Source organism: Tachypleus tridentatus, chromosome 2, assembly GCF_004210375.1.
Source record: "Tachypleus tridentatus isolate NWPU-2018 chromosome 2, ASM421037v1, whole genome shotgun sequence".
NCBI lineage: Eukaryota > Metazoa > Arthropoda > Merostomata > Xiphosura > Limulidae > Tachypleus > Tachypleus tridentatus.
Window position 1 is genome coordinate 62,369,604 of NC_134826.1, and position 26,534 is coordinate 62,396,137.

Consider the following 26,534-nt stretch of genomic DNA (forward strand, 5'->3'; position numbering starts at 1 on the left):
GGATTTCGTGCAAAGCTACTCGAAGGCTATCTGCGCTAACCATCCATAATTTAGCAGTGTAAGCTTGTTTGTTTGTTTTTAATTTCGCGCAAAACTATTCGAGGGCTATCTGCGCTAGTTGTCCCTAATTTAGCAGTGTAAGACAAGATGGAAGGCAACTAGTCATCACAACCCACCGCCAACTCTTGGGCTACGCTTTTACTAACAAATAGTGGGATTGACCGTCACATATTAACGCCCCCGCGGCTGAAAGGGAGAGCATATTTGGTCTGGCAGGGTTTCAAACCTGCGACCCTCAGCTTACGAGTCGGGTGCCTTAACCACCTTACGATGCCGGGCCTCAATGTTTTCGGCGTAAAACAAGATTTCGTATTAAAAATAATAACGATACTAAAGATCGATAACTGTTTATTTATAACAAAAAATGGATATAAAAAAGATTTTGCATATATTTCTGTAAAAGTGCAAAAATGTTTATATATATATAATTTTTTTAAGTCGCACTTGTGTTGTGCCATTTTGAATTTGTGCAGTTTCAAGTGGGTTTCAGCTGACGAAAAATCTTTTATTCCTTCAATCACACTAGTATAGATAAGTAAAGTGAGTAATTTTCAAAATTCTTATTTTTTAGGCTTTTTGAAATCTATTTGTACATACTTTTGAGTTGTTGATGTATTGTTTTGGCTGAGTGAGAATATTGAGATAAAACGTCAAAACATATTTAGTAATAGTAGTATTACTCGCATTACTTACTGCTACTAGCAAGACTCGGCCTCAGTCAGGGGAGTATAAATTTGGAAAATTGTAACTTTCCTCATTGGTTTAGAGTTTGAACATAAAGGCAAAATTAAATTCAAAATTTAAAAGACATTTAAAAATAGAAAACGAAATAAAATTACTCACTTATTACTACCGTTAGTATTACTTGTGTTAGAGTGTTATATGTAATATCATGTATTTTTAATCATACCGTTTATGGATCTTTAACTTACCATAATTTTTTGGATATAATACGCACATTTTTTCAATAAAATAAAAATGTAGAAATTAGGATGTGTGTAGTATACGGTTACCAAATTTTGATGTGTGTGTTTTTTTTAGAACTATGCCACTATCTTTTCTGATATGAGTGATGAATGGTAATGGATGGCGTGTGATATTGATCTTTGTTTTTAAAGCGTAAATGAGAATTGCCTCCCATTTTCATTCATTTATAATGTCTTTAAATATAATATTTGAAATAAAATGATTAAGAAACTATGTCCTGTGATTTTTAATAAATATTTACATGCCTACTTGTAAAGTATTTTAAAAAAAAAGCATTAGTTATTGCTACGTTGCATTTGATATTCAAAACTGTAACTTGGTTGTGGTGAAACCTTCAACTTCTGTTATTCAACAGCATGTCATTTTTTGAACAATTCATAGCAGTTGTTGGGCAATTCTTTTTAAAGCTCCCATTGTTAAGAACTAACAAAGTGTTAGAAATTAACCTTAAAAGCTGGTGTGTTTTTGTTTGTGAGATGTGTTAATTTTGTGGTATATGTTTAAGTTGTTGGGATTAAAAAAAACACTTCAGTCTCAATGTATGTACAAGGATAAATGTGTCAGAGCAAATTACATTTATCCCATTGTAACAAAGTTGTTTTAGAGGACCATCACTAATGAACACCAGCTGTAAATGAGTTTATGAGAACATTTATTTGCAAACATGTCAGTGCAATGTTCTTTTACCAGCTAAGATTGCAAAGATAGCAAGCTATACAGTAAACATGCAATTAAAGATTATGTGGATGCTAATATATTTTTCATTAAAGGACTACTATACCCCACAGTATGACAAATGTGTTTTTTAATCAAAATAAGGCAAATTTGACTCGGTTCATGAAGATTAGATTATGTTTATATTTGGGAAATTATGATAAGCATTTCACCATTGTAAATGATCATCCCTACTTTTGTTTTTTATTTTTGTATAAGATATAGTTGGTTTTTTTTTTGTCAGGCTGATTTGTTCCAGCTTCTACTAATAGCCACATGGACTTAAAAGTTAACACATTCCACAAGCATCCTTTATTACATCCTAAATTACTTTAAGTAAGACTAAATGATTAATTTCTTCTCACAGGTAGTCAGTTAAATTGGTCATAAAGCATATTCGTTTTCTTTTGTGTTTATTAAGATAAAAGATCTCAGTTCAGTGTTATAATATTTAAAGGTAAAATGCAAATATATGTGTTGTATCTACTGCTACTACTATAGTTAGCTATAAAAGTATAGTGTTTAAAACCTATGCATAAAGTACAGATATATATTTATGAATTAAACGTGATACAGTTTCCAAATTTTTGTCAACTGTAACACTTTAAAAGTTTGCATATATTTTGTGTTATACCTCTATAAAATATACTATTATTAATATTGTGTTTATTGTACAGATGGAAGATTTTCCAGTTTCCAAAAGTCGTGGGGGACGTAGAGGAATGTCCCCAAGAACAAGGGGAATCTCATTTACAAGCCATGGAGGTCCAGGTGGAAGGTGTGCTTTTTTTTTGTCTTTGTGAAGAATTTTCATGAACTCATTTGGCTGAAATGTAGCCTTAACCTTTCCCAGTTTTATGAAGATGTGAAAACTTGTAAATGGTTGTGATATAATCTGTACCTACTATTAATATGATTAGTCTCCATCATCTATACACTTTTTCAGATTTGTAATCAATCTTATGAGGCACAATATGGTTTAAACAACATAGGCTTTTCTGAAATAACTTAGACATTTTCAAACACCTTTTTATATAAATTAAATAAACTTTATTGTCTTAAAAACTCACAAATATACTATTCTTTTTATAAACTCAACTAGGTTTGTTCATACACCTATGTGAGGTGTCAGATAACCCTTTTGCAATGGGCTCGGTGTAAAATACACAAGGTTGTATACACATCTGCAGACATTAAGTATTTATGCTATAACTTTTAATGCTGTTCACAAAACTTGGTAAACTTTTAGCAATGCTTACAAGACTTCTAACACAAATAACAAAAAAATCAGTTTTTTTTAATGATGTATTTTTACTAATGATTTGTTTGTGTAACTAGTTTGTTTATTTTTTTCTAGTGCAATGGTGAAGTAAACTTTGTATTATGATTAAAAACTATCTTAACCCAAAAATCTTGAATATTTTTTATGTAATCGCTAAAACCTTTTAAAGACATTTCAAACATTTGTTTTCAGTAAAACTATGTAGTGTTTGTTATTTTATTTTCCCTAACTATATCAGTCTGTGAAGTTGGTTGACCTTATAACCACCATAAAAAATTAGGAAATAAATACAAGTTATTTTTTTTAATTCTACATTGACTACAAATTATAACATGAAAACACAAATGTTTAGTCTTAATAGCTTAAACTTTTGAGAGATTGTTTATGCAGGAATATTCATGATGAAACTTTGTAGAATGGATGGCAACTGCCTGTTGTGAAGACACAAGTGTAGAGGATGACGTTTCCAATGTCTTCCACCTTTTGTCTTCAGCACATAGTTTGTCAAAGGGTTGTGCATGTTTGCTCTTTAGAGACACTGTAATATGCCTGAAGTGAACTGTTGACTTGTGTCATAATGAAAAATAAACAATAAAGACAAGAAAGGAAACTAAAATATTAAAAATTAACTACATGTGTAAAGGAAAAACATGAAATTACAGATTTAACAAAAAGAGAATCTTTAAAGATATTCTACAGAAAATGAAAAGACATGTAAGTACTTTTTCTTTTCTATTTTTGATTTTTAATAATGTCATTCCATTGTACATTAATGATAATAGCTAGAGTTAGTGATATGGTAGTGAAAATAAAAATAAAATATAAACATTTACCGTAAAAAAAACTTGTGATAGCCATTTAGTATATTCTAGATATTATGTAAATGAAATAAGAAAACTATAAGATAAAGGAAAGTATTTCATACTTAAAATGAAAATCACTTTGATGCATTCTAACTATTTTAGCAGTTTCAGTGCAAGGTACTGTTACAGATAAATATCATTTTTATTAGCAAGATGTAGTTAAACTAATTTCAGTCATTCTTTGTGTATAAAATAATTTAATAAATTCTTATGAGGTTTAATGAGGAAGTTGACTGACCAATCTCAGATGTGTTTTTTAAATTGTGTGACAACGTATGTGAGAGTAATTGATTAGGTAAATTCAATCAGCTAATGGTCCAGACAATTAAACAGTTGGCAAACCTACTAATATGCTCCATGAAAACAAAAACTATTCAAGGTAAACTGTTGGAAAAACAGCAGGATTTCATGAGGAGTTTTAAGTTTTTAGATGCAAGAAATTCATCAACTAACAATGTCTTTCAGGGAACTAGTGTAGTGTTAGGGGTAAAAATTAAGAGTATTAGACTTAATTGTAATTTACCTATTCTATTGAGCAACAGATTCAGCTCTTGACCTTTGCAGATGAGGAACTGCCAGAAGGAAGGAAAACAAAAGGGTCAGAGAAGAATGTGGATGATAAACTTAAGAAGGCCATAGTTGTAGATAATTCCTTGCTAAGGCATATGGATAGGTTAGTCTGTGGGGTAAATAGGGAGAAAAGAATTAAATTATCCTACCCAAGACCACAGATGGAGGATATAACTGACAAGAATAAGAGATATGATAAAGGGGTCAAGCAATGATGTAGTTTTTGTTGTGCATCTAGGGGCTAATGATTTCGTGAAAAGGAGGTCAGTAGATCTAACTAACAAGTACAAGGGGTTGATAAATGTAGTTAATGAAGGGGGTTGTAACTTAATTATATCAGGGATACTGCCAAAAATTATTTGTGCAGACAAAATTATGAGTAGGTCACTAGGACTAAATGCTAGGCTTAGATTAATCCATTCATCATAAGTAGAAATGATTACCATCTGTTTGGCTATGGAAACACATTTATGTAACAAAAATATGGGAACTCCGTGCATTCCTCACAGAAGCTAGTAAAGTTTTATTTCAGTTTATAAGTATATTGTACTCTAAGAGTAACATTATTTTAGTTATGTTTTTTAATAAAACTGTCATTTATCTATAGGAGTTAGTTAAACTCATATTATGAATAGTTCAAGGGCAAAGTGAATTTCATTTTAAGTATAAAAATACTTTTCTTTATCTTATAGTTTTTTATTTCATTTGCATAACCTCTAAAATCTCCTAAATGAATATCAAAAGTTATTAAAGTAAATGTTTATATATCTATTTTCATTTTCACAACCATATCACTAACTAGTTTTGGTATCAACATACAATGTAATGAAAAAAATAAAATTAGGAAATAGGAAAAAAAATCCATACCTTTTCACATGTACTGTGATGAAAACTAAATGACAAATTCATAATAAATGTTAGATTATAGTGTAAAATGAACTTTTTCTAATGATTATGTATATGTAATATTTTTATATAGGCTATAAAGCTCAAACCAATTTATTGCAAGTGAGCATGGTATCTCTCAGGTGTAGAAAAAAATGTATTATTTGTTTTAACTGTATTCATTGACAGAACTTTGAAATATACAAGTCAAAGGATATGTAAACATCTTGCTGTCTAGATGTATCTTTAATCAACTACTATTGTATTATTGAAGATGCAGAGAGCCAAAGTAGAAAATTTTCATATCTCTGGTCCCTGACAATACATCTGAAGTTTTAAATAGTTTTTAAAGGTTTATTTCTAATCAAAGTGCTTAAAACTAAGATAAAATAAAACTTTGAATCAAAACATGTTATATTAAATGTTGAATGTAACATAGTGACTTGTGTAGAAAAGCATTTAAAGAGGCACCTGTTGCAAAAGTGTTAATGTGTAAGGATAAGCATATAGGCTGGTTGGGTTTACAGGATCAGTTCAATTGGTGAAGAGAACGTTTTGGAATGGATGGTTTGCATTTAAAATAGGTTTAGATCTGGCATGTTTGTAAGGGTTATTAATTCAGCTTTAAAGGGAGATATAAAGTAGGATTAGACAGTGGTGAGGGTCAAGATAGTCTGTAAAATAATAAGATAGAGAGAAATGTTTAACAGGGAAATGAGTATAAAATTATTTTTAAGGAATTGGCTTAATTGTCACTATTGTTATTTAATCAGTAATGTACGTTCCATTATTATTAATTACTTCCTGTCAATGATTCACAAGCTTCTGAATACCACTTCTATAAAATTCTTGTGGTTTGGAAGAAAAGAATGTAGAGAAGATAGTTTTGACATCTTCATGTCTTCTAAATTCTTTTCCATCAAGATAGTTCTGCAAACTTCAGAATAGATGATGATCATATGAGGCAAGGTCTGGAGAATAAGGAAGATGTGGAAGTTTTACCAGTCTAGTTCATCAATCTTTGCAGACTGACCTTTGCAGCATTGGGCCATGCATTATCCTGGTGTAACACAACACCTCTATGATTAATCAAAGCAGGCCACTTTTCATTGAGTGCAACATTTAAGCACTCTAACTGGTGACAGTACAAGTTTGATGTAATTGTTACATTGAGTGGCAGCAATTCAAAGTGAATCACACTAACAATATCCCAATAACTCTTAACAAGACTTTCTTAGGGCAGAGGTCCATTTTGGGCTGTGCTTTAGCCAGCTTATCTGCAGTGAGTCATTGTTTGCAGCATTTAATACTTTTATAATATATCCATTTTTCATATCCAGTTATTAACGTGTCCAAAAAAGGTGAATTACGTTCATGAGAGCATAGAGAAGTGCAAACGTCTACTCTTGCTCTATGATTGGCTTCTGTCAATTTGTGGGGAATCCATTTTCCAAGTTTTGACACCTTTTCAAACTGTTGCTGATGATGGTGAACTGTTGAGTGGGTTGAATTAAGCTTCTGTGCTTGTTCTTCAACTGTTACAGCACAATCTTCATGAAATGCTGCCAGCAGCAAGTCATCATTAAACTCTACAAGATGACCTGAATGTGTCGCATCTCTTAAGCTGTAGTTACCTGATTTGAACTTCTGAAACCACCTTCCACATTTTTTTTCATTGAGAGACTCTGCAAAACAAACACTTTGAATCTAGGTGCAAGTGATCATTACTGTCTTTTACATTTTGCTGCAAATATAGATAAGAAATAGCAGTATTTTGTTTACACATTTTCTGAAAAAGTAATTTTCAAGGGATGCAACAAAAATTACTTGTTATGAACTGGACAGCAGAGTTACTTGGAGATACTGATCAAATGTAGAAAATTTTGAATGATAAATTTATAATATTCAAGATAAAAGGGTGACTGTGAGTAACAAACCAGGCTGACTCACAGAGAATACAAGAGATAAAAATTAAATAAAATTATAACAGATTTAAGAAATTTACATTGACTGCTATGATGGGAGATTTAAAAGATTATAGAAAATTAATAAAGTTTGTCAAACAGGAAATTAGGACATCAAAAAGGATGTGTGAAAAATGGTTGGCTCAAAATGTAAAAATTAAGTGTAAGGACTTCTTTAAGTATGTTAATGGTAAACAAAATGTTAGAATTAAAAGGTAGGATGCTTTAGATACAAAGGAAGGCTTCTATTGGATGATTGAAATGATTTGGTTATTAAATTCTACTTATACTTCAGTTTTTACTGAAGATTATCTTAGCAGTATTTTTCATCTTAAAGAGTTGTGATAGATGGAAACAAGGTTGGACAGTATGATTACATTAATTCTGAACTTGTTAAATAAAAACTGGAAAGTTTAAAACTGATAACACTCCTGGGTTATGGTATATAACATAAATGTTAAATGATAGCAGAGAAGTTTCTCAATAATACAAAATCCTCATCACATCCAAGTTTCATTTATCAGTGATAATATGATTTATAAATAAAACTACAACTGTTATAAAATGATTTCCATAAAAAAATTGAAATTATAAACAGAATATCTAACATAAGGTGTGGTTGTCATTTCAGCAAATATTCAAGTCTCCTTTGGTCATGATATTGGTATTTTTCTTTCATAAGTTAGATAGAAATTATAGTGGAGAATTAATGTGCATTATTCTGATGTAAGAATGGCCTGTAAATTTGGATTACATTCCTCTTAAAATATATGCATCTTTATTGCATGTAATAATTATGTGCAAGTAGAAACTCACTTTCACTGGATAAAAATCATCCTTGTTGTCTGACACTAATTAATATTTAAAAATCATGAAAGGTTCTGCTGAAGTGATTGAGTAGTCTCTGGAACTTCATAATCAATCAGGTTTATTAGCTGAGTACATTAAAATATTTGGTTATTCTTGTACGAGACAACCTTGAATTAATTGAAAATAAGAATGAGAAGTCATAATTCAGTATTTCAGTTAGTTGGATAGTTATAATTATCTAAAAGGGTAACTGGGTGAAGTATATTGTGGTGAGCTGAATATTTTCATGATATTGATCAATACAATCATAATTTCAATAAATTATTTGCATTAATCAATATAATCAATACTCATAAGTAGTTAATTAATCAAGTTAATTGCCCATCTGTAAACTTCAAAAATAATTACCTTAAGATGAGTTGTCTGAAAGGATTATGTATAATATTCTGTTCTAAATTAATCAGTAACTATATATTAGCTGTTATTACATAGTCTTTTAAATTTTATTGTCTGTAATATGAGACTTAAGCACCAAATCTGCAGGAAAAAATAATAAAAGAATATTAATGTTAATATACAAAATTAGGTTGTTTTGTATTATTGTTTTCATCATGTCACTATTCCTAAAATAGTTAAATTTTGACAATAACTAAATTAATTTGGCAAAAGGATACCTTTTAGTTTGCTCTTTTTTTTTTCCTTGTTCTTTTTCTCTCCATCTTGTACCCTGGTATATGGCATTTAGACTGCAATGTCTTGAATATGTCTAGGTGAGAAAACCTTCACTCCAAATCATAGTATGTTCTGAAGCAGCTCTTTTTAAAACTATTACTTTATTGCTTTAGTAACATCAGTATTTTTTTGTTTTGTATATCCTGTATATTTAAAAAAATTTAAGAAGTTGTAATTTATCAGCTGCTTGTTACTTCAAACCTATAAATCTAAGCAGAGGCATGTAACATAACTTGTGTTGTAATATATATTTCCTTTCTGTATGACAGTCTAACTGGTAGTTTCTAAAACTGCTTTTTAGGAATTAATAATATATAACCAACTAATTTTATAATAAACGTCTAGTTTTAGAGGTAGACCAGGATTTCGTGGACGAGGAGGATCATCTGGGCGCAGCTGTTTCCCACGTAGAGGTAGACCACGTGGGGGATCATCTGTGGGTCGAGGTCAATCATTTAGAGGATTTCCTCAAGGTAGAGGTGCATACAATAGTAATCTTCCCATAAAAGGTAATTAAATTTTGCTTTTTTTTGTTTGTTTGTTTTTCTAACAATTATTAGTTGTAAAAGTACTCGGTAGAATGAGTACTTATTAAGTGTATTTGATGTTAAAAAATACCTCAAATCTTCTATCCATTTAACATATTTACATATAACTAAGGTTCTTTATTTTTATTTAATTTGATATGTTTGATTTACATTTATTCACAGCTATTATCTTTCTTGTTCTTACACTGCAGTATTTAGGATACCCGTGTTTCTGAGAATTTACGTATTTGATACAGTCCCAAATATTATAAAGTCCTAGACAATTTTGGTCTACCAGAATTCTACCCTTACCAATATTGTAGCTTATTTGTCTTCATCAGAGCCCAATGTGTCTCGAGTTCCACTTCTTTCCCCACCTCTGGTTTCTCCTTTAAGATACCATGACTAACAAGCATCAGTCATGACCTGTTCACCATACTTTGAAGAACTTTACTTCATATTACTATCCAAGTTCATCTTGGAGTCTTTTCTCCCCCTGAAATGAACATTTTCTGCAGGATTATAAAATAGGTTTATCTTTAGAATAGTAAATTGATTTTTGAACCTTTGTTTCATGACATATTTTATTTAAAATTAAACATGTTTTAGACTGGGAAAAATAGCTTAGTTATAGTGTCTTTTTAGCTTATTAGTTTGTTCATGATACTGTTTTAGTTTCCTCTTTAACTTTGTTAAAGTTATTCATTTCTGTGAATATATTTGTTAGGATCATGTGGAAATGGAGGAGAACATGGTTATTCAAGTGATGGAGTTCCTGCTCCTAAAAAAAGTCGTTGGGATACTCCAAATTCTGGAGGGGAAAAAAACACTTACAGAAGGTGATGCTGGGCCATGTTGTTTCAGTTTTATATCTTAAGTGTTTCTAACATGTACATAGTATTTAAGTTTTTGGCATCCAGTGAAGTGTACACATTGTTTGAGGGCAACATTGTGCCATAGAATTAAAAAATGATAGAAAAGAAATAAGCCAGTCATACACATATTTAAAAAAAGCCTGGTAGCTAATATGTTCAACTTGCAATCTGTGGATTGTAGGTTAGAATCCCATTACTGTACACACTAACCATTCAGCATTATAATATGGGTGTTTAATGTCACTATTTGGTCAGAGTAGCCAAAGAGTTGGTGGTGTTGACAAGCTGCCTTCTAGTCTGTTACTCTGAATTAGGGGCAATTAACACAAATATGTCTTGGTAGCTTTGCACAAAATCCACCAAACATTAATAAACGAATACACTTCAGAGTTAAAATATATCCAGTTAAAGTTTTATTTCTTTCATTTGGTATCTCTATAGAGTTATACATTTTTATTTTAAGCGGGTTTCAGCTTTGAGAAGGCAATGGCTTGCGATCTAAACTACGTAATGAAAGCTGTTTCTCATTTCTGTTCACTGAACTAGTACTGATTTGTAGAAGTAACTTTTAAATATGTTTTAATGTCATTGATGTAATGTTAAGTTAATTAGTATTCCCTCTTGATTTCAAAAATACTCGGTTATCTTAGATGTATGTTGTAACATTGAGAATTATAATTACTACTCGCATCTTTCTTGTTTCTAAGGCAACTTCAGCAAGTATTTATTTCTTTTATAGCTAAGATCTGCGTGTACTAAACACAGGAATGTTACTAATTTCAGCACTTAATTTAATGCAAGGTTTTATATAACTTTGGTATAAACGTATTTGTTGGGAGCCTATAAGCAACTTATTATGTCCAATAGTGCATACCAGAAAAGAAAACTTGAGTGTTTGTAAAATATCAGGTCATCCATAAGTAGTGTCATTTGTAACACTAAGATTTAAAAGGAAAAAAAGAACTCAAATAACAGCTTTAATCAATTATGTATTTTCCATCGCTTTCAGTGACAGTTTGCCAACTTCTCAAAAGATTTTCAATACCACGTTTATAAAAATCAGGTGGTTTTGAGACAAAAAAGGTACAAAGGCTATGTTTTAACTCATCCATAGAAGTAAATTGTTTTTCATTCAGATGATGTTGCAAGCTTCTGAAAAGATGGTAATCTGAAGGAGCAAGGTAAGGAGGGATGGGGAAACTTCTACCAGCCAAGCTCATCAGTTTCTCTGGAAGTAATTCTAACAGTGTGAGGATGTGCATTGTTATTGTGGAAAACAACTTTCTGATTCACCAAAGCTGTTCTCTTCTTTGAGTGCATTGTTCAGTCAATTCAGTTATTGACAGTATCTCTCAGCACTGATTTTCTGGTTTGGTTGTAACAACTCAAAGTGTATTACATCATCTTTATACTACCAAACACTAAGCAAAATCTTCCTAGGGTGCAAATTTGCTTTCGACTATGGTGTAGCTGGTTTTTCTGCATTAACCCACTGTTGGCAGTGCTTAACATTTTGATAGAGTACCCATTTCTTGTCTCCAGTGACTAGGTGGTACAAAAACAAAGCTTGAAGTTCACAAGAGTGAAGAGATGTGCAGATGTCTACTCCTTCTCTTAGATTGTCAGCTGACAACTCATGTGGTACCCATTTTACCAACTTTGAAACTCTACCAAGTTCTTGCAAATTTCAATGGATAGTGGAAAGAGATGGATTGAGTTTCTGGGCTAGTTCTTCAATAGTTACAGCACAATTCTCCTCAGGTGTTACTAGAAGCAGGTCGTTATCAAACTCAACAGGGTGTTCAGTGTGAGATGCATCTGTCAAACTGCAGTCACCAGTTATAAAGGTATTGAACCATCTTTGACACTTCCTCACATTCAGAATGTCATTGCCATATGCATCTTGAATGCTTTGTCTAATTTCTGTAACACTTTTCCCTTTTCTGAATTCATAAAACATTATATGCCTTATGTGCTACTCTGATACCTCCATGATAACTGGGGCTTCTAAAATAAATAAAACAAAAACTAGTAAAGAAGCAAACTGGCTTATATTTAATGCTATCACGTCATCCCTTATAATTTATAAGAGAATAACTTCATTTAACCAAGCAATATACATTTAAACTTATCCTATCCCAAAAAATGACTACTTGTGGGATGACCTGATATAACAGCTCAGTCTGTGGTTAATATTAATTTGTAGCTGACAACTAAAAAGTTGCATTCTACATCAGAGAATAAAATCATCAAATATGTTGAAAAAGTACCAGAACAATATATTAAGAATCATCTTAGAAGAAAATCAAAATTAAGGAGGTCTTCTATAAGAACCCTTCGAAAAAACCAAGCATTAGAGTTAGTAGTTCTTCGTAATAATTGCTGAAGCTTGATATAGCCTGGTGATTAGGAAGCTCAACTTACAAACAGTGTGTTAAGGGATTGAAACCTGTCATTTTACATACTTGTGATGAAAGCATTATAATATGATGGTCAACCAAACTGTTAGAGGGTAAAGAGATGGTTGTAAGTGATACTGACTTATTACCCTCCAATGCCTCGGTCCAGATGATAGACCTACAACTTTCTGGTCTCAAGATGAGACCATTGAATCACAGCAAGTTTTTTACAGTGTAGCAACCATTAAGTTTGGTGACAGATTAGCAACCAAAACAATATAATAATTAGTTTAAAAAAAATAGACTGTTTAGAAAAATATTAAAAAATTAAAAGCATAATTTGGTTATTAGCCACTACTTAATTTTATTCTGTATTAGTAGAAACATCAGAAAAGTATATTTAACTGGCTGACTGCCATGTTGATTTAGAGGTTCACTCTAAATGCATGGCTTGCATTAATTAGAAGTTATCATAATTATTAATCAGTTATCACTACTACCACAAAATCTTTCGTGCTCAGGATTGAAAAAAAACAACAAAACAAACTTATTTGCAAGGTAGAGAAATATCAAAATGTGTAATTTAGGCAGTAAAAATACAGTTACAGAAACCACTCATATGCACAGTTTTGGTTGTTAGTAAAGCTTGACAACATCTGTTAGTGTTTTAAGTACATTTGTACAAATTAATCTGATCATACAATTTTATTCTAAAATGCATGAACACTAAAGTTTCTACAAGTCTTTACAATAATTTTAACTGTTCATAAACATAATCATACTAGTTAATAAAAGATCTTGTTATTGCACATTTATGTATTGGGTTTCTGGTAACCAACAGATTAAACCCTCAAATTGTTTAGTCTGTAAGTAGTTTAAAAAAAATGTGTTTAAAAAGTCAGTGTAAGGAAGGGGTGGACTCTATAATTAGTCATCTAATGAAAAGATGTTTTTACTTAATACTCACACCATGGCTGCTTATATCTAGAATGTGTACATAAAACACATGACCTCTTTTTCTTCTTCTGAAAGGTAATTTCTTCAATGTTGTGAAACTATGTTGAAAAATGTTTATTTAATAGGTTTGGTTTGTCTATTTCGTATTAGCAGTTACACTATGGAAAGTAGCATTTATGGTGCCACCTCTGCAAGGGGTACAGGTCATCAAGATGATATGAGTTATGGAAGATTTGATAATCTAGTATCAGCAGCTGACATCCCATCAAGCTCTGATGACACTCTTGCCTCTTCCAGAAACATTGATCATTACTATTCCCAAGAACCAAACTATAATAGATTTAGAAGTGGGACAGAACCGCATGAGCTGTCACAAAGTACAGACCCTTATTCAAGACCAAGAAATGCTGCTTATAGCACTAGTAGAAATATTGACCCATATGGAACACAAAATTTTGATAACCCCTACAGTGTATCCCAAGGTTTTGATACTTACAATAGGATGCTTGCTGAGAAGGACTGTGGTGGTGGTAGTCAAACAGTTCTTGCTAGTTATAATAGTACTAGCTATTCAGGAGAAAGGACTACCCCTCCAGATGTTCATGGTAGGATGTATTAAATATTTATTAATTTACAGTTGTTGAAGATGGTGCATTGATATATGTTGAAATGTGCAGAGTGTATGAAACTGTTTTCCAGTTTCATCAGGGTTTTATTCACTATTTTAATCTTGTATAATAAGTTATTGCTATTTTATTGTACTTTTGAGACTGGAAACTGTCTTACTTTAAAAGTTGTTTAATAAATAATTGTTTTGTAAAATAATTGAGTTTTGTTTAAGAATTTGTATTTTGCTTCACAATATTTTAATAAGATATTGTAAATATTAAGTCATATTTTCACTAGATAGAAAATTAGTTCTATATCACGTTTGTTCATTTAAATATACTCTTTAAAACAAGAAATGCAAAAGGGATATTTTTTTTATTTTAAAGAGAAATATATGTAATAATGTTACAAGCTCGGAGTATATGATGTTACACGTGTTAAGGCACTGATTGTCAGACCAAAATGACAATAAAAGTTGTGCACTTTGAAAACGGAGGAAAACATTGGATTTTTCGCCAAAACGCATTCATGTCCAATAAATTTGTTTGAGAGATCTGCATGTTCTGCAAGTGCAACATGTGCAAAATCCCTATAAAAGTGACGGGTTCTTGGTTTCCATAGCTCAGTGTTAAGCCACCGACACGCAATACAGTTACGCCAAGACTGACTGAAGCACAACGCAACCACGCCATTGGTCGCTTGGAAGCAGGTGAATCTCGATCAGATGTTGCCACAGCTGTGAATGTCCACCAAAGCACTATCACAAGGCTATGGAATCGTCACCAACAACATCGATGAATTCGTGACCGTCCACGATCTGGCAGACCTCGTGTGACCACGCCCGCACAAGATCGCTACATCCGGTTACATCACCTTCGGGATAGGACCGCCACTGCGACGTCTTCTGCCTCAACCATACCAGGGCTGTGTAGGATTTCCGATCAGACCGTACGCAACCGTCTACGAGATGCAGGAATCCAACCTCGATGTCCATTCAGAGGCGTCATCCTCACCCAGCAACATCGTCAAGCACGGCTGCAGTGGACTCGGGCACATCGGGTATGGCCTCATCGACGATGGAGGCATGTTTGGTTCAGCGATGAATCACGTTTTATGCTTCGTAGGCAGGATGGAAGGACCCGTGTTTACCGTCGCCGAGGTGAACATTTTGCAGCAAACTGTGTGCAGGAAGTTGACAGATTTGGTGGTGGCAGCATCATGATGTGGGCTGCCTTTGCCTACAATGCTAGAACAGACCTTTTTACACATTCGAGGGAATCTTACGGCTCAACGATACGTCGACGAGATTCTTAGGCCCCATGCGCAACCCATCATGGTGAACGTCAACAACGTTTTTCAACATGACAACGCCCGTCCTCACACAGCCCGACTCACCACTGTCTTCTTGAGATACCACAACATCAACGTTCTTCCCTGGCCCTCCAGATCACCAGATTTAAACCCCATCGAACATCTTTGGGACGAGTTGGACCGACGTCTGCGACAGCGACAACCTCAACCGCAGACTCTACCTCAGCTTGCAGCAGCTTTACAGGCTGAGTGGACAGCCATTCCACAGGATGTGATTCGTCATCTCATTGCTTCCATGAGCAGGAGATGCCAAGCAGTTATTGATGCTCACGGGGGGCATACTCGTTATTGACGTTGAGTGACGTTAAACTTCACCTAGTGAGCGTGGACTTCGCCTTTGCAGACTTTGGATGCTCAGCAGTGAATGTGCAAAGTTTCACACATATCATACAGAACTACCCGGAATAAACTTGTTAACAATTTGTCTCAAATTTTGCCTTTTGCGTTTCTTTTTTGTAAGAGTATATTTTAGTAATGAAAGAGTGAACATTCAAATTTAGTTATGGAAAAAAAAAAAGTAAGGATTTTTTTTGTGTGTGAGAGTTAGGACCAGTTTACTAATTTATACAGAATTTGTAACAGTTAATTTCAAAGTATTGAATGACATCATACTGATTTTCTAACACTGATGTACATTATACACAAAAATGTTTATTCAACTCTTAAAAGCAACTTTAATATATTCATTAGGGAGAGGTTAAGGTATCTAGCAACTCATGATATCTAATAAATTTTGTTTAAGAAGTTGTAAGAAACAAAATTCTGCAGCTCCTTCCAGGAATTGCATTTTGAAGATTATTCACGTATGGATGGAAATAGATTTACTAGTACTATACGTAAGAGAACTTCAAAATTTAATATATCCTTCCTTGCATGTTGACATAAACTGCACAAAGTCAATTATACCAAAAAATTCAATCTCTCTATTGGATATGATACCTATAGAGGTAGAAAACTGTTTGTACATTAATGGCCCTCATGTTTCTGTGGGACTTGTACATGTCTTCTGTCCATTTCTTAAGATCTTTATGTACTTCAAAACAAAAATAAAACAAGCATATAATGTTATATGTGATGGTCAATCCCACAATTCTCTGCTAAAAGAGTAGGCTAAGAATTGGCAGTGGGTGGTGATCACTAGCTGTCTTCCATCTAGTGTTACACTGCTAAATTAGGTATGGCTAGCAGTGATAGCCCTCATGTAACTTTGCACAAAATTACAAAAATAAACAAAACAAATGGTAAGTTTGGTTTTCAATCTAGAAATTAATTTACCCTTATGAAGAACACAATTATAATTCACTTTTTCTGGAATGAGAAAAAATATACAAAGCACAATTCACCGTATTTTCAGATATGATAAAGCATGGGTGCTTCTTTAGTACAGTTAAAATTTTTCAATTTTTTGTTGTTGTATCTATAAATATCTGAACTATATAATTTTTAATTTTTTATAATAAAGGAGTCTAATAGGCATTCTTCAGTCCTTATCGATTTTGTATCTCAGATTTGTGATGTTTTATCCCATTTACCTATTTCTTATTCACCTTGTTCTTTTAATTGCATGAACTATCTTCCCAACCCATTTAGATTTAACCCTCCTATCTTGATATTTAGGTTCACTCTGATCAAATTGTCTTGCAATTAATTGAGGGGATTAATATGCTTCATCTTGCAAGGACTTCTTATCAGTTCACACCTTATTACCATTATGTTGACTATCAATTCTTAGATCAGCAGTTGTTAGTTTTCTTATCTATTGAGGGTGGCTCCTGAATCAAATGTCATTCTTATCCATGCCTGCATCTTACCCTTACCAACCTTTTGTGGTATCATTCTTCCATACACCTTCTATATGAGGCTTCCAACCAAAATGCTGAAGGTTTTCTGCAGATGCTCTTCTCTTCTGTGCTTTAGTCTGCATAGTCTTTGGCTCTGGCATTACATATATGGTTTCTTTCTTGTTGGGAGTGCTGAGGTTATTGACCACAGAGGCACCCTGGTAAATGTGCTCCAACAATAACCATTAAATTACAGAGTATGGCAGTGGTTGTTGTGTGGGTGTAGATGAGGTACTATCCTCTTATTTGTGATAACCAATACACCAGAGCGAGATGTCAGAATGTAGTTCGCATCTTCAGTTGGAAGCTCTAGTCCTACTCAATGAGTCGATTTTGGATTTGAAATGAACCAATCAACATAAGTTCTCACAATGGTTCAGGTTGTTTGTGTTCCTCCTTTGATTTCTTTCATCTGTTTTATGGGTCACAGTGGTGGTACATGGCATTGTTATAGTTCTGTTTTTAATTATCCCTCATTCATTTCTTAAGTCAGTACCATAGTTTAGGTAATTGATTCTATGCAGTAGATGCCCTTTCCATATCATATGTCAAGTTCCAGAGCTAATCTACATGTCATTGGAATTGGAGTGGTTCTTAGGTTTGAGGTGAAGACAATATGATCCTCATTCTACCCTTGTACATATGTAGACAACATATGAGAAGATTTTGTGTATATTTTACTTACTGAGTACTGTCCTCTGCACTCAGGTGTACATTCTTGTTTACCCATTTTTATCATTATAGGATTGAGTTACAATATCTTTCTCTGGTTCAGATAACTTCCTTACCACATTTTCTCTCTCAAATGTGCTCTTCTTATTTTCTGGCCTTATATCTTATATATTTCAAACATGGGTAATAAGTATACTTGGTTAAGAAATCACATGGTTTCCCTCTTTGGATCCAAATCTCTCATTTTCAGGGGATACTTTTGTTCCCTCATATTGGTTTCTCCCTTCTCAGTGTGGAATTCTAGCTGATTTTTTTGAGAGGAAGTAAGTACTGCGTTGGAAGTTATTATTTTCCTATACTGAAAATGTATTTCTGATAAGTACTTATCCCCCATTTTTCTCTGTTGCTGAAATATTCTGCTAAACTTTGAAGTGATTGTTCAGTAGAAGGGTTCACATGCATCATGGTTGCTTGCAATGCTCCTGTTGGTGAAGACGTATGATGATTTGCATGAAAGACATGTTGGAATTTTGCAATTCCAATAGGGGAGCAGAAAGCTTGGGAAATGCTTAAAAGAAAAGTTCACAAAGAGAGATCAGCACTGAATGAATATAGTTAATCTTGTAAGAGGAAGTAAGTTTCTATTGAAAATACATTTGCATTATAGGAGAATTATAACTTTTGTTTGTGCATATCATACGTTTTGGAATATTCTTTGTTTTTTCAACACCAAAAGAAAGCTTTGATGCATTTTGGCAACAAGCTTTTGCTTATCTTCTCTGCTGATGACATAATTTCAAGAGGCAGTGTTTATTTTAATTGATTCATGTTTTGTTTTCCAATAAGATTTCTTAACATGATATTAAGTTGTCATCCACAAATCCTTTAATCATCTTACTATGAGCAGGTCAAAGTGTACATGCTATGGTTTTTTAACAGTTACATTCAAAATATAATAAAACTTCTTTTCTATTATTGTGTATGAATAGACATATCATTAAATCATAGTTATAGAGATTATACAAAATAAAATTGGAAAAGTATTTTTTAATCTTAACATGAAAATCATTTTGCACTTAGAGCAGTTAACACTCAGAGTACGTATATTCTCAGACAGTTTTTTTTAATTAAAACTACTTAACTAATCTGAATTTTTGCATATGAAATAATTGTAATGTTTACAGAAATCATTTTAGTACTATATGAAAACTGATGGTTACTATGGCATCATGAGATCAGTTAATGAGTAAGTAACTTGTCTTGATGGCTTGGAGCATTTGGATTCACCGTCTGCAAACAATTGTTTTTAGTGTTAATTTAACCATTTATGATACATAAGGAACCACAGCCCCTGTATGTCATGCAGGCTCATATCATTACAGATGTGAAATGCTACACTTCAATTGTGTTGTTGTTTAGAATGATAATATTCTTTTCTGGTACAACTTTTCATTTTGATGAATAGACTTTTTTGTATTGGTGACCACAAAACTCTTCAAAAAAAAAAAAAGAATGTATTTTTTCTTTAAACAAAAGCAAAAGCTATTGGATGAAATTTTCATTAGGAATAGGTTTAGTTTATTGTATGTTTGTAAACAAATTACTTGAAACAACAATAACAAAAAAAAAAAAGTTACAACTTTTTATGTGATTTAGGACACTTGCTGGTGGCTAATTCCTAATGAGGTTTTTATTGTTTTTAATACTTAGCTTGAGCTTACATTGTTATTGTTTAAAGTTTCAGATTTTTTTTTTTTAAATCAACTAAGAATCTGTAGGGATAATGATCATGATAGTTGATTGTGAACTACTGTAGACAGTATAGTACTTCATTTTTTTGTAAATTGCACGAGTACAACCTTAGGTTTAGTTTAAGCAGACTAACCTTTAGACCAGCAGTTCCCAACCTAGGGTTTGAGAAAGCAGTACCACCTCATTAAACAAGTTTGTAATAGTGGTGTTTTTTGTAATTGCATACTCAATTATATGTGTCTTATTTGATAGCAAAAGATGGGAAAGCAAGTTAATAAAAACTGTTTGTTTAGTAGATGGAATCTTTCTGAAACATGGGGAAAAAAGTATAATGAAAGGGATCCTTGGTGCTGAAAAGCTTGGGAACTACTGCATTAGGCCATACCCATTCCCAGCTTAACATAAGCATACATTAATATTAATTTAAGAACAAAGCAAGTTGTATTGTTAGAGAGAAACTGAAAACTAACTTTTATTATCAGTATAGCCAATTAAATATGCCCTTATGTTTCTACTTATAAACTTCAGAATGCATCATTTTTCAAGGTTTAGGAAATTTGGATTTAACCCTAAATTAAGCTAACAATACAAAATATGTTTATTATTAAAGTATAATAATAAAGAACAAAATTAAAATCTGATGATATTTAGTGTGTTAAATCAGTGTCTGCATCACTCTTATAGCATGCATACAGCCCTAGAGCAAATTACAGCAGCAAATTGTTAAGAAAATCCTTGAAATTATGGTGCAAGTACACTAACCCATTTCTAGCCTTCAAATTTACAGAAATGTATGTCTATGATCCTGTTAATGAAAAACACTAAAATGGTCAACATTTTCAAAAAAAGAAGATGCTTTATGAAGTTGTTTGTCAACTTTTATTACAATTATAAAACAAAGATAATATGATGTATGTGCCTTTATAATACTCTGTATGAAATATTCATTAAATAGCTCAAAGGTAAGCAGCTTGTGCTATATTCTTTGTCTAAGATACAATACTTTTGTTTATGATAATCTTATGTAATGGTATTTCAAAAATCACTTTTTGTATATTTTAATTTGAAAATGTGACGTGTTTATTACCACTGATTATTTCTATATCATATTGTATTTCCACCTGTTTAATTTGTTAGTCACTTCTCACCATTATTGCTCAGATGTTGACTGTTTGTTTTAATATTCATGATGTGATGAATTATGTTTTTTAGTTTACTGCATGTAATATTTTATTTCCCTGGAAGGTGGCTGGAGGCTGCCTAGAGGAGCAATCTCTTTCAACCACTTGCACAAGTATACAGTTTTTGTGTCAGTCAATCAGTAGACACTAAAATGATCTCATATAAGAGATGCTTAATGTTGCAGTTTTTACTTTTGCGATGTCAGTATAACATATTCTTATAGCTTTATTTATTGATATCAAATACTCTTTTTGCATTTCATTTATATTTTTTGTAATATTCAAGGGAGCATAACTCTTAGGTTCTTATATGGTGTTGAACACTTTCATAAAATTGATATGTTAATAATAGAAAGGATGTATTATGTTCATTATAACTATTTTAATTACCATAGTTGTGTCCCACAAAAGTTGGTTTAAAACTTGTTTTAAGATCATATAAGATTTGTTTCTGTGATAATGTCTTAATGGTTTTCCTTAAAGGGTGTTTGTTTATTACATAAAATGTTAATATAGAAATTTCATGAATAATAAATATAATGTAATATTATGTTGCTTTTTGCTTTTCAGTAAATGTATTGTTATATACAGTTAAAGTGAATCCATATTCAATATAAGAACCCAAAATGTTTTGATATTTTATGGATGTTTTATTCAAATTAGAAACATAAAAGGTTGATAAGTATTATTCTAATAGTAAGTTTATTACTTATAATGATTTTGTTTTATTTTTGCTTACTTCATTGTATATTTCAATATAGATTTCTTACATTAAATCAGGAGTTATGATGAAAAAAATTTCCACGCAAAAGAGAAAGATAGCTGTAAATGTTTTCAAATTATTGTTTGCATATAGAGAGACCTAAGATTGAGAATGCATAACTTCTTCATGGTTGCATCAACTTATCAAGACAGTGTATTTCACTTCTTTATGGTTAACATGGCCTTGTTGCTAACACATCAGACTGTGAACCCAGTAGTTCATGGTTTTCATCCTGTTGCCACAAGGTTGAGTTTTTCACTTTGGCACCATGGCTGCATTATAAGAGTATTTGTCAAACACTACCATTGTTGTCAATTCAAAACTATTAACAGCTAGTGCAAATAGCTCCTGTATTGCTTTGTACAAATACTTAAAATGACCAAACAGTTGGGCATTGTGTTTTTAAGTGTTTTTCTCAACATGTGTGATATATGTAATGAGATGTTTGATACATAACTCAGTTTTTGTAGAGCTGATATTGTATATCCTGTACATCCATTTATGATAAGTTGCTGTTGAATGGTACTTGAATGAAAGAAGAGGAATCGCTAACATGTTTGTCTGTTTGAGTATATGGAACGTACCTCTTATTTGTATTTTCAAGTAATTGATATTTGTAAATATTGGAATATGTTACTTTATTTGTGCATGTTTTTTTTTTTTAATATAAGTAAAGATTAATTTTTGAAAACAGATAACTAGTATGATCATAAATAATTAAAGAATTTCAAAATGTTTATTCAAAAGTTTAATATTTTCAGGTGGGTGGGGGTTAAACACACCTGGCAGTGGTTATGACCAGCAGTATGACTTAGGTAGGTTTGTTTCATTATTTCATCATTTGCCACTTCCAATCACTGTACAGTGCTGTTTGTTTATTCTTAATAGCTCATTCATTAATAGCTGTTCATTCTGAAAAGTAATAATAGAAAGAAAATAGTATTTTATTAACACACGTTTCAGTTGTGTATGGCTTAAATGTTATATTAATTAATATTTACTCATATAAATATAGCTCAAATTCAAGCATAAAATCGATAGAATCACCACCGTATAAAAATAGTAAATAGCTGAAATGACCACTGGCAAAAAAAAAATCATAAAGCCTCATATTAAGGTTTGATACAATGCATATGTGTTTGAAAACTAATGTTTACAATGACTTGTGACAAAGCTTGTAATAGTCTAATATCATATTCAGACACATGAGTATGAGAGATAGTCAGTGCAAGATGTGCCATTTTGGGTGGCTACTCTCATTGACTATATGTTTTTTCATTGGCAAATTTTGATATCATAGTGTGACCTTGGAAACCTACTCATGTTAATGTGATTTCTAAAAATCCATGTAAAGTTATTTAAAACAACCATAGTTTATCTTAAATATAAAAAGACAAACCAACAGTAAATATTTTAAACTATACATGCTTTGTTTGTCAGTTTTTAATAAAATAATAACCACCATGTGGATAACAACAATTAAACTAAATTGCAGGCATGTCCATCATTTTTAGTCAAAATTGAGTGATCATTGTGGATTAATAACGGAATTTTTTCAGAAAGTAGTAATATAGCATTTTGTGTATGAAAATGATGCTTCTTGTACATAGAATAGGTCTTTAACAATGATTGTTTGAGTTGTATCATATGGCAACATTTTAATATTCATTCAAATACATAATATATATATATATGGGGATATACATAAGTACATGCTGTTTATTTTATCTATGAAACTTAGTTCTTGTGTAACAAGAATGTTGTAAAAGCCATAAAAATCTTTCAAAGGTAAAAGTAAATCTAATTAAATGTTAACTGTTTAGTTTTGCTTTAGTTTCTTTTACTGTGGGAGAAAGAGCAAGGAAGAAAAGGTCGTCTCTTTAAGAACTCGTGCAACAAATGTCTTTCATTCATAGTTATTTTATTACTGTGTCCTTTTCCATATACTGTCTTTGTTATTGGTAATAGTTTTCTCTCATGTCACCACCTTATTTCTGTAGGTGCCAGCAAGGCCCCTAGTGATGATCGTTATGGTTATGGCAACTTCAGAGGGGCCTCCTCCTATGACAAAGCATGTGGTAATTATAATGATACATCAGCTGGTTATGGGCCCCCACGTGCAGGAGGAGGGCCCTTTCCTCCGCGTCGATATTAAACAGCATTGGATCATTCTCACTATACCAAAAGAAGTTCCAACATTTATATTGTCTACATATTACTCAAACTGTTGTGCATAACTAAAAATAATAGAAAATGTAACTCAGTTTGCCAATATCTGTGACAGACTTTTCTGTCATATGATTTTAATTCAAAATGGACATAAAAGACAAAATTTTTATTATTATTGTTATTAAAAGTGATGACTTTAAACCTTAGTAAGTTGATTTAGACGTGAAAGAAGTGTATATTTCTGAACGTGAGTGGAGTTCAATAAGTAAATGCATAGTTATCTTTGTTCATCTTAAAACTTTGATGTTTGTAATTATTGTGGCTTTCATCTCGCATTTGTTTCAACATAAACCATATTTTATCTGTAGATTTTGATTGCTTATGTAAAAAAATGAGTTTTGGAATTGTTGAATTGCAGTACATTTAGAAATCATTGATTCAATTGAATAAATTCCCAGTAATGTTTATCATTCTCCAGAAGGGGTTTACTGTTGTGTAGTCAATATAGCAGTTGCTTTGGGTGAACTCAGATCTGTGAATCAAGCTTAAATGAACCAGTTAAAAATATTTCTAAAGCCAAGATATCTCATGAAAGACAAATCAGTAAACAGTCAGATTTACTGTGCTTTCCTAAAGAAATACTGCCATTCACAGTTGACTTTTATGTGCAGAGTCATAATATGGGTTCTAATTACATCTGTGATGTTGAGCATAAAAAAGAAATAAACTTAAATAAAATTAAAAGTAAATGCAAGAGAAAATGACTTCAAATATAAATTTAAATTAACCTAACTGGCTATATTTTAGTGTAAAAAATTATTGTTTGGATTTATTTTTTAAAAATTACAGTATGTTTAAGCATAAAACAAGAATATACATTTTAATTTGCTTCAATTGTTTTAATTAACTTTTCATTAATAAATTTCTGTTTATTTACATTTCAATTATGACTGCATAATTGGCCCATTTTTCACAACACTGGCTAAATCTAGCTGTGAGTAAATTGCTCAAAGCATCAGAAAGTCAAAACGTGTCATTCAAAAAATCTTTAATAGTTTGTTAGTTTTTTTAATTGAAGAGGTCAGAAAGAAGGTCAGTTGTAAAAATATCACTTTTGATGCATTTTGAATCCATAATGTGTGTATACTTCACATGTATATACATTTTTCATATTTTTTGATATATTAGCAACCACTGTTTGAGAATATGCTGTCAGAGATCAGATCACGGGTAGCTATTAGCAATATGACTATTTTGAATACAAATTCTGTAAACGTCTATATGTCAAAATCTATATAAATGCTTAGAGCACAAAGGCATGTTAAATAAAAGACAGACTCGTGAAATTGCACAGTGGTTTAGGTTGAACTTTGACCTGTCTGACCCCTCACTCCTAAGTTGATTTCATTCATACTTCAGAAATTGATACTGAGATATGTTATAAGAACTTTAAGACAAAAGTACTGTAATATCTCAGATCTTTGTAATCTTTTAATGTAGACAGACTCGTACCCTTAACTTGGCTCATAGATATTGGGTACTTCTGATGGAGACATATATGACTACTATTCTTAGCCTGTTGCATAAGTATTAATGAATATGTGGCAAAATATGGATGAATACATTTCCTTTCAAGCTATCACCAGTTCATAGCAATTCCCTTTGGAACCAGTTTCCATAGCTTAATGCTAGTCCTTCATTTAGGTTATGCTCATGCTACTTTTATTACACTTTCAATTTTGAATTATAAGTATACACATCTAAATGTTAAAAAAGGCAGGAACTGAGGTGCACAGTTATCCAAGTGTTTATTAAAATATCTGAAGGTTGATTAGCTAATGTGTACTTTTATTCGAATTCTGAGTTTGTAGCTGTGTTAGTAATGTCTATGTGACAAAACGTGTTATTGATATATAAACATGGCTGTAAAGATGTACAACTAAATTCTCTTTACATTTTGATGTGTGCAAACTTATAAAGTAGATCAGCAGATATGATAGCATCTTACTGGTAATAAAATGTTTTGTTGAATGTGGCATTTTGGGAAAATCTTGAGTTAAATAGTAATGAAGTAATCAAATCAACAGACAGTTAATAGTTTACTGTTTACTCCAGTTATTCTTGTAATATCATTCCCATCTAGTGTTCTTAATTCAGTGCGAGGGGACAGTTTTTGACTTCTTGTTTTCTAGTGGCTTTTTGTTTTTAATGTATGCAGTACTTTAGTAACTTATGTGTGGATCTCTCAACTTTGTGAAATAAAATAAACAAGAACAATAATCTTAGATGAAACAGCAAAAGCATCTTACTGTGTCATAAGATCATTTTACTAGTGAAGTATTTAATCATTGAGAAAAAGAAAAAGTTAGTTTGAAATATTGAGAAGAAGCAAGGTTATTTTCTTTGTTTTGCAGTGGCTAAAGTTGCCACAAACAATTTAGCTTTCACTTAAACTAAACTAGTAAACTCAGTGCTCCACAACAGTCAGTAATTTTTAATAACTTGTAAAAGTGGTTATATAGGAATGAATAAAAAAATATTAAACTATCAA

General features: G+C 31.9%; 1 protein-coding gene across 4 annotated transcripts; it reads left to right on the forward strand.

The window, feature by feature from the left end:
• Nucleotides 1-26,534, forward strand: LOC143243967 (uncharacterized). Of its 4 annotated transcripts, none has more exons than XM_076487856.1 (7): nt 1-58; nt 2,439-2,539; nt 9,213-9,376; nt 10,122-10,233; nt 13,776-14,230; nt 22,576-22,629; nt 23,815-26,534. In XM_076487856.1, the coding sequence occupies exons 2-7, from the start codon at nt 2,439-2,441 to the stop codon at nt 23,967-23,969; spliced, it is 1,041 nt and encodes a 346-aa protein (XP_076343971.1). In that variant the 5' UTR covers nt 1-58; the 3' UTR covers nt 23,970-26,534. The 4 variants fall into 4 exon arrangements, with proteins under 4 accessions (XP_076343971.1, XP_076343969.1, XP_076343972.1 ...); XM_076487854.1 differs by lacking the exon at nt 1-58 and adding an exon at nt 448-600; XM_076487857.1 differs by lacking the exon at nt 1-58 and adding an exon at nt 448-600 and having other exon boundaries at nt 13,779-14,230.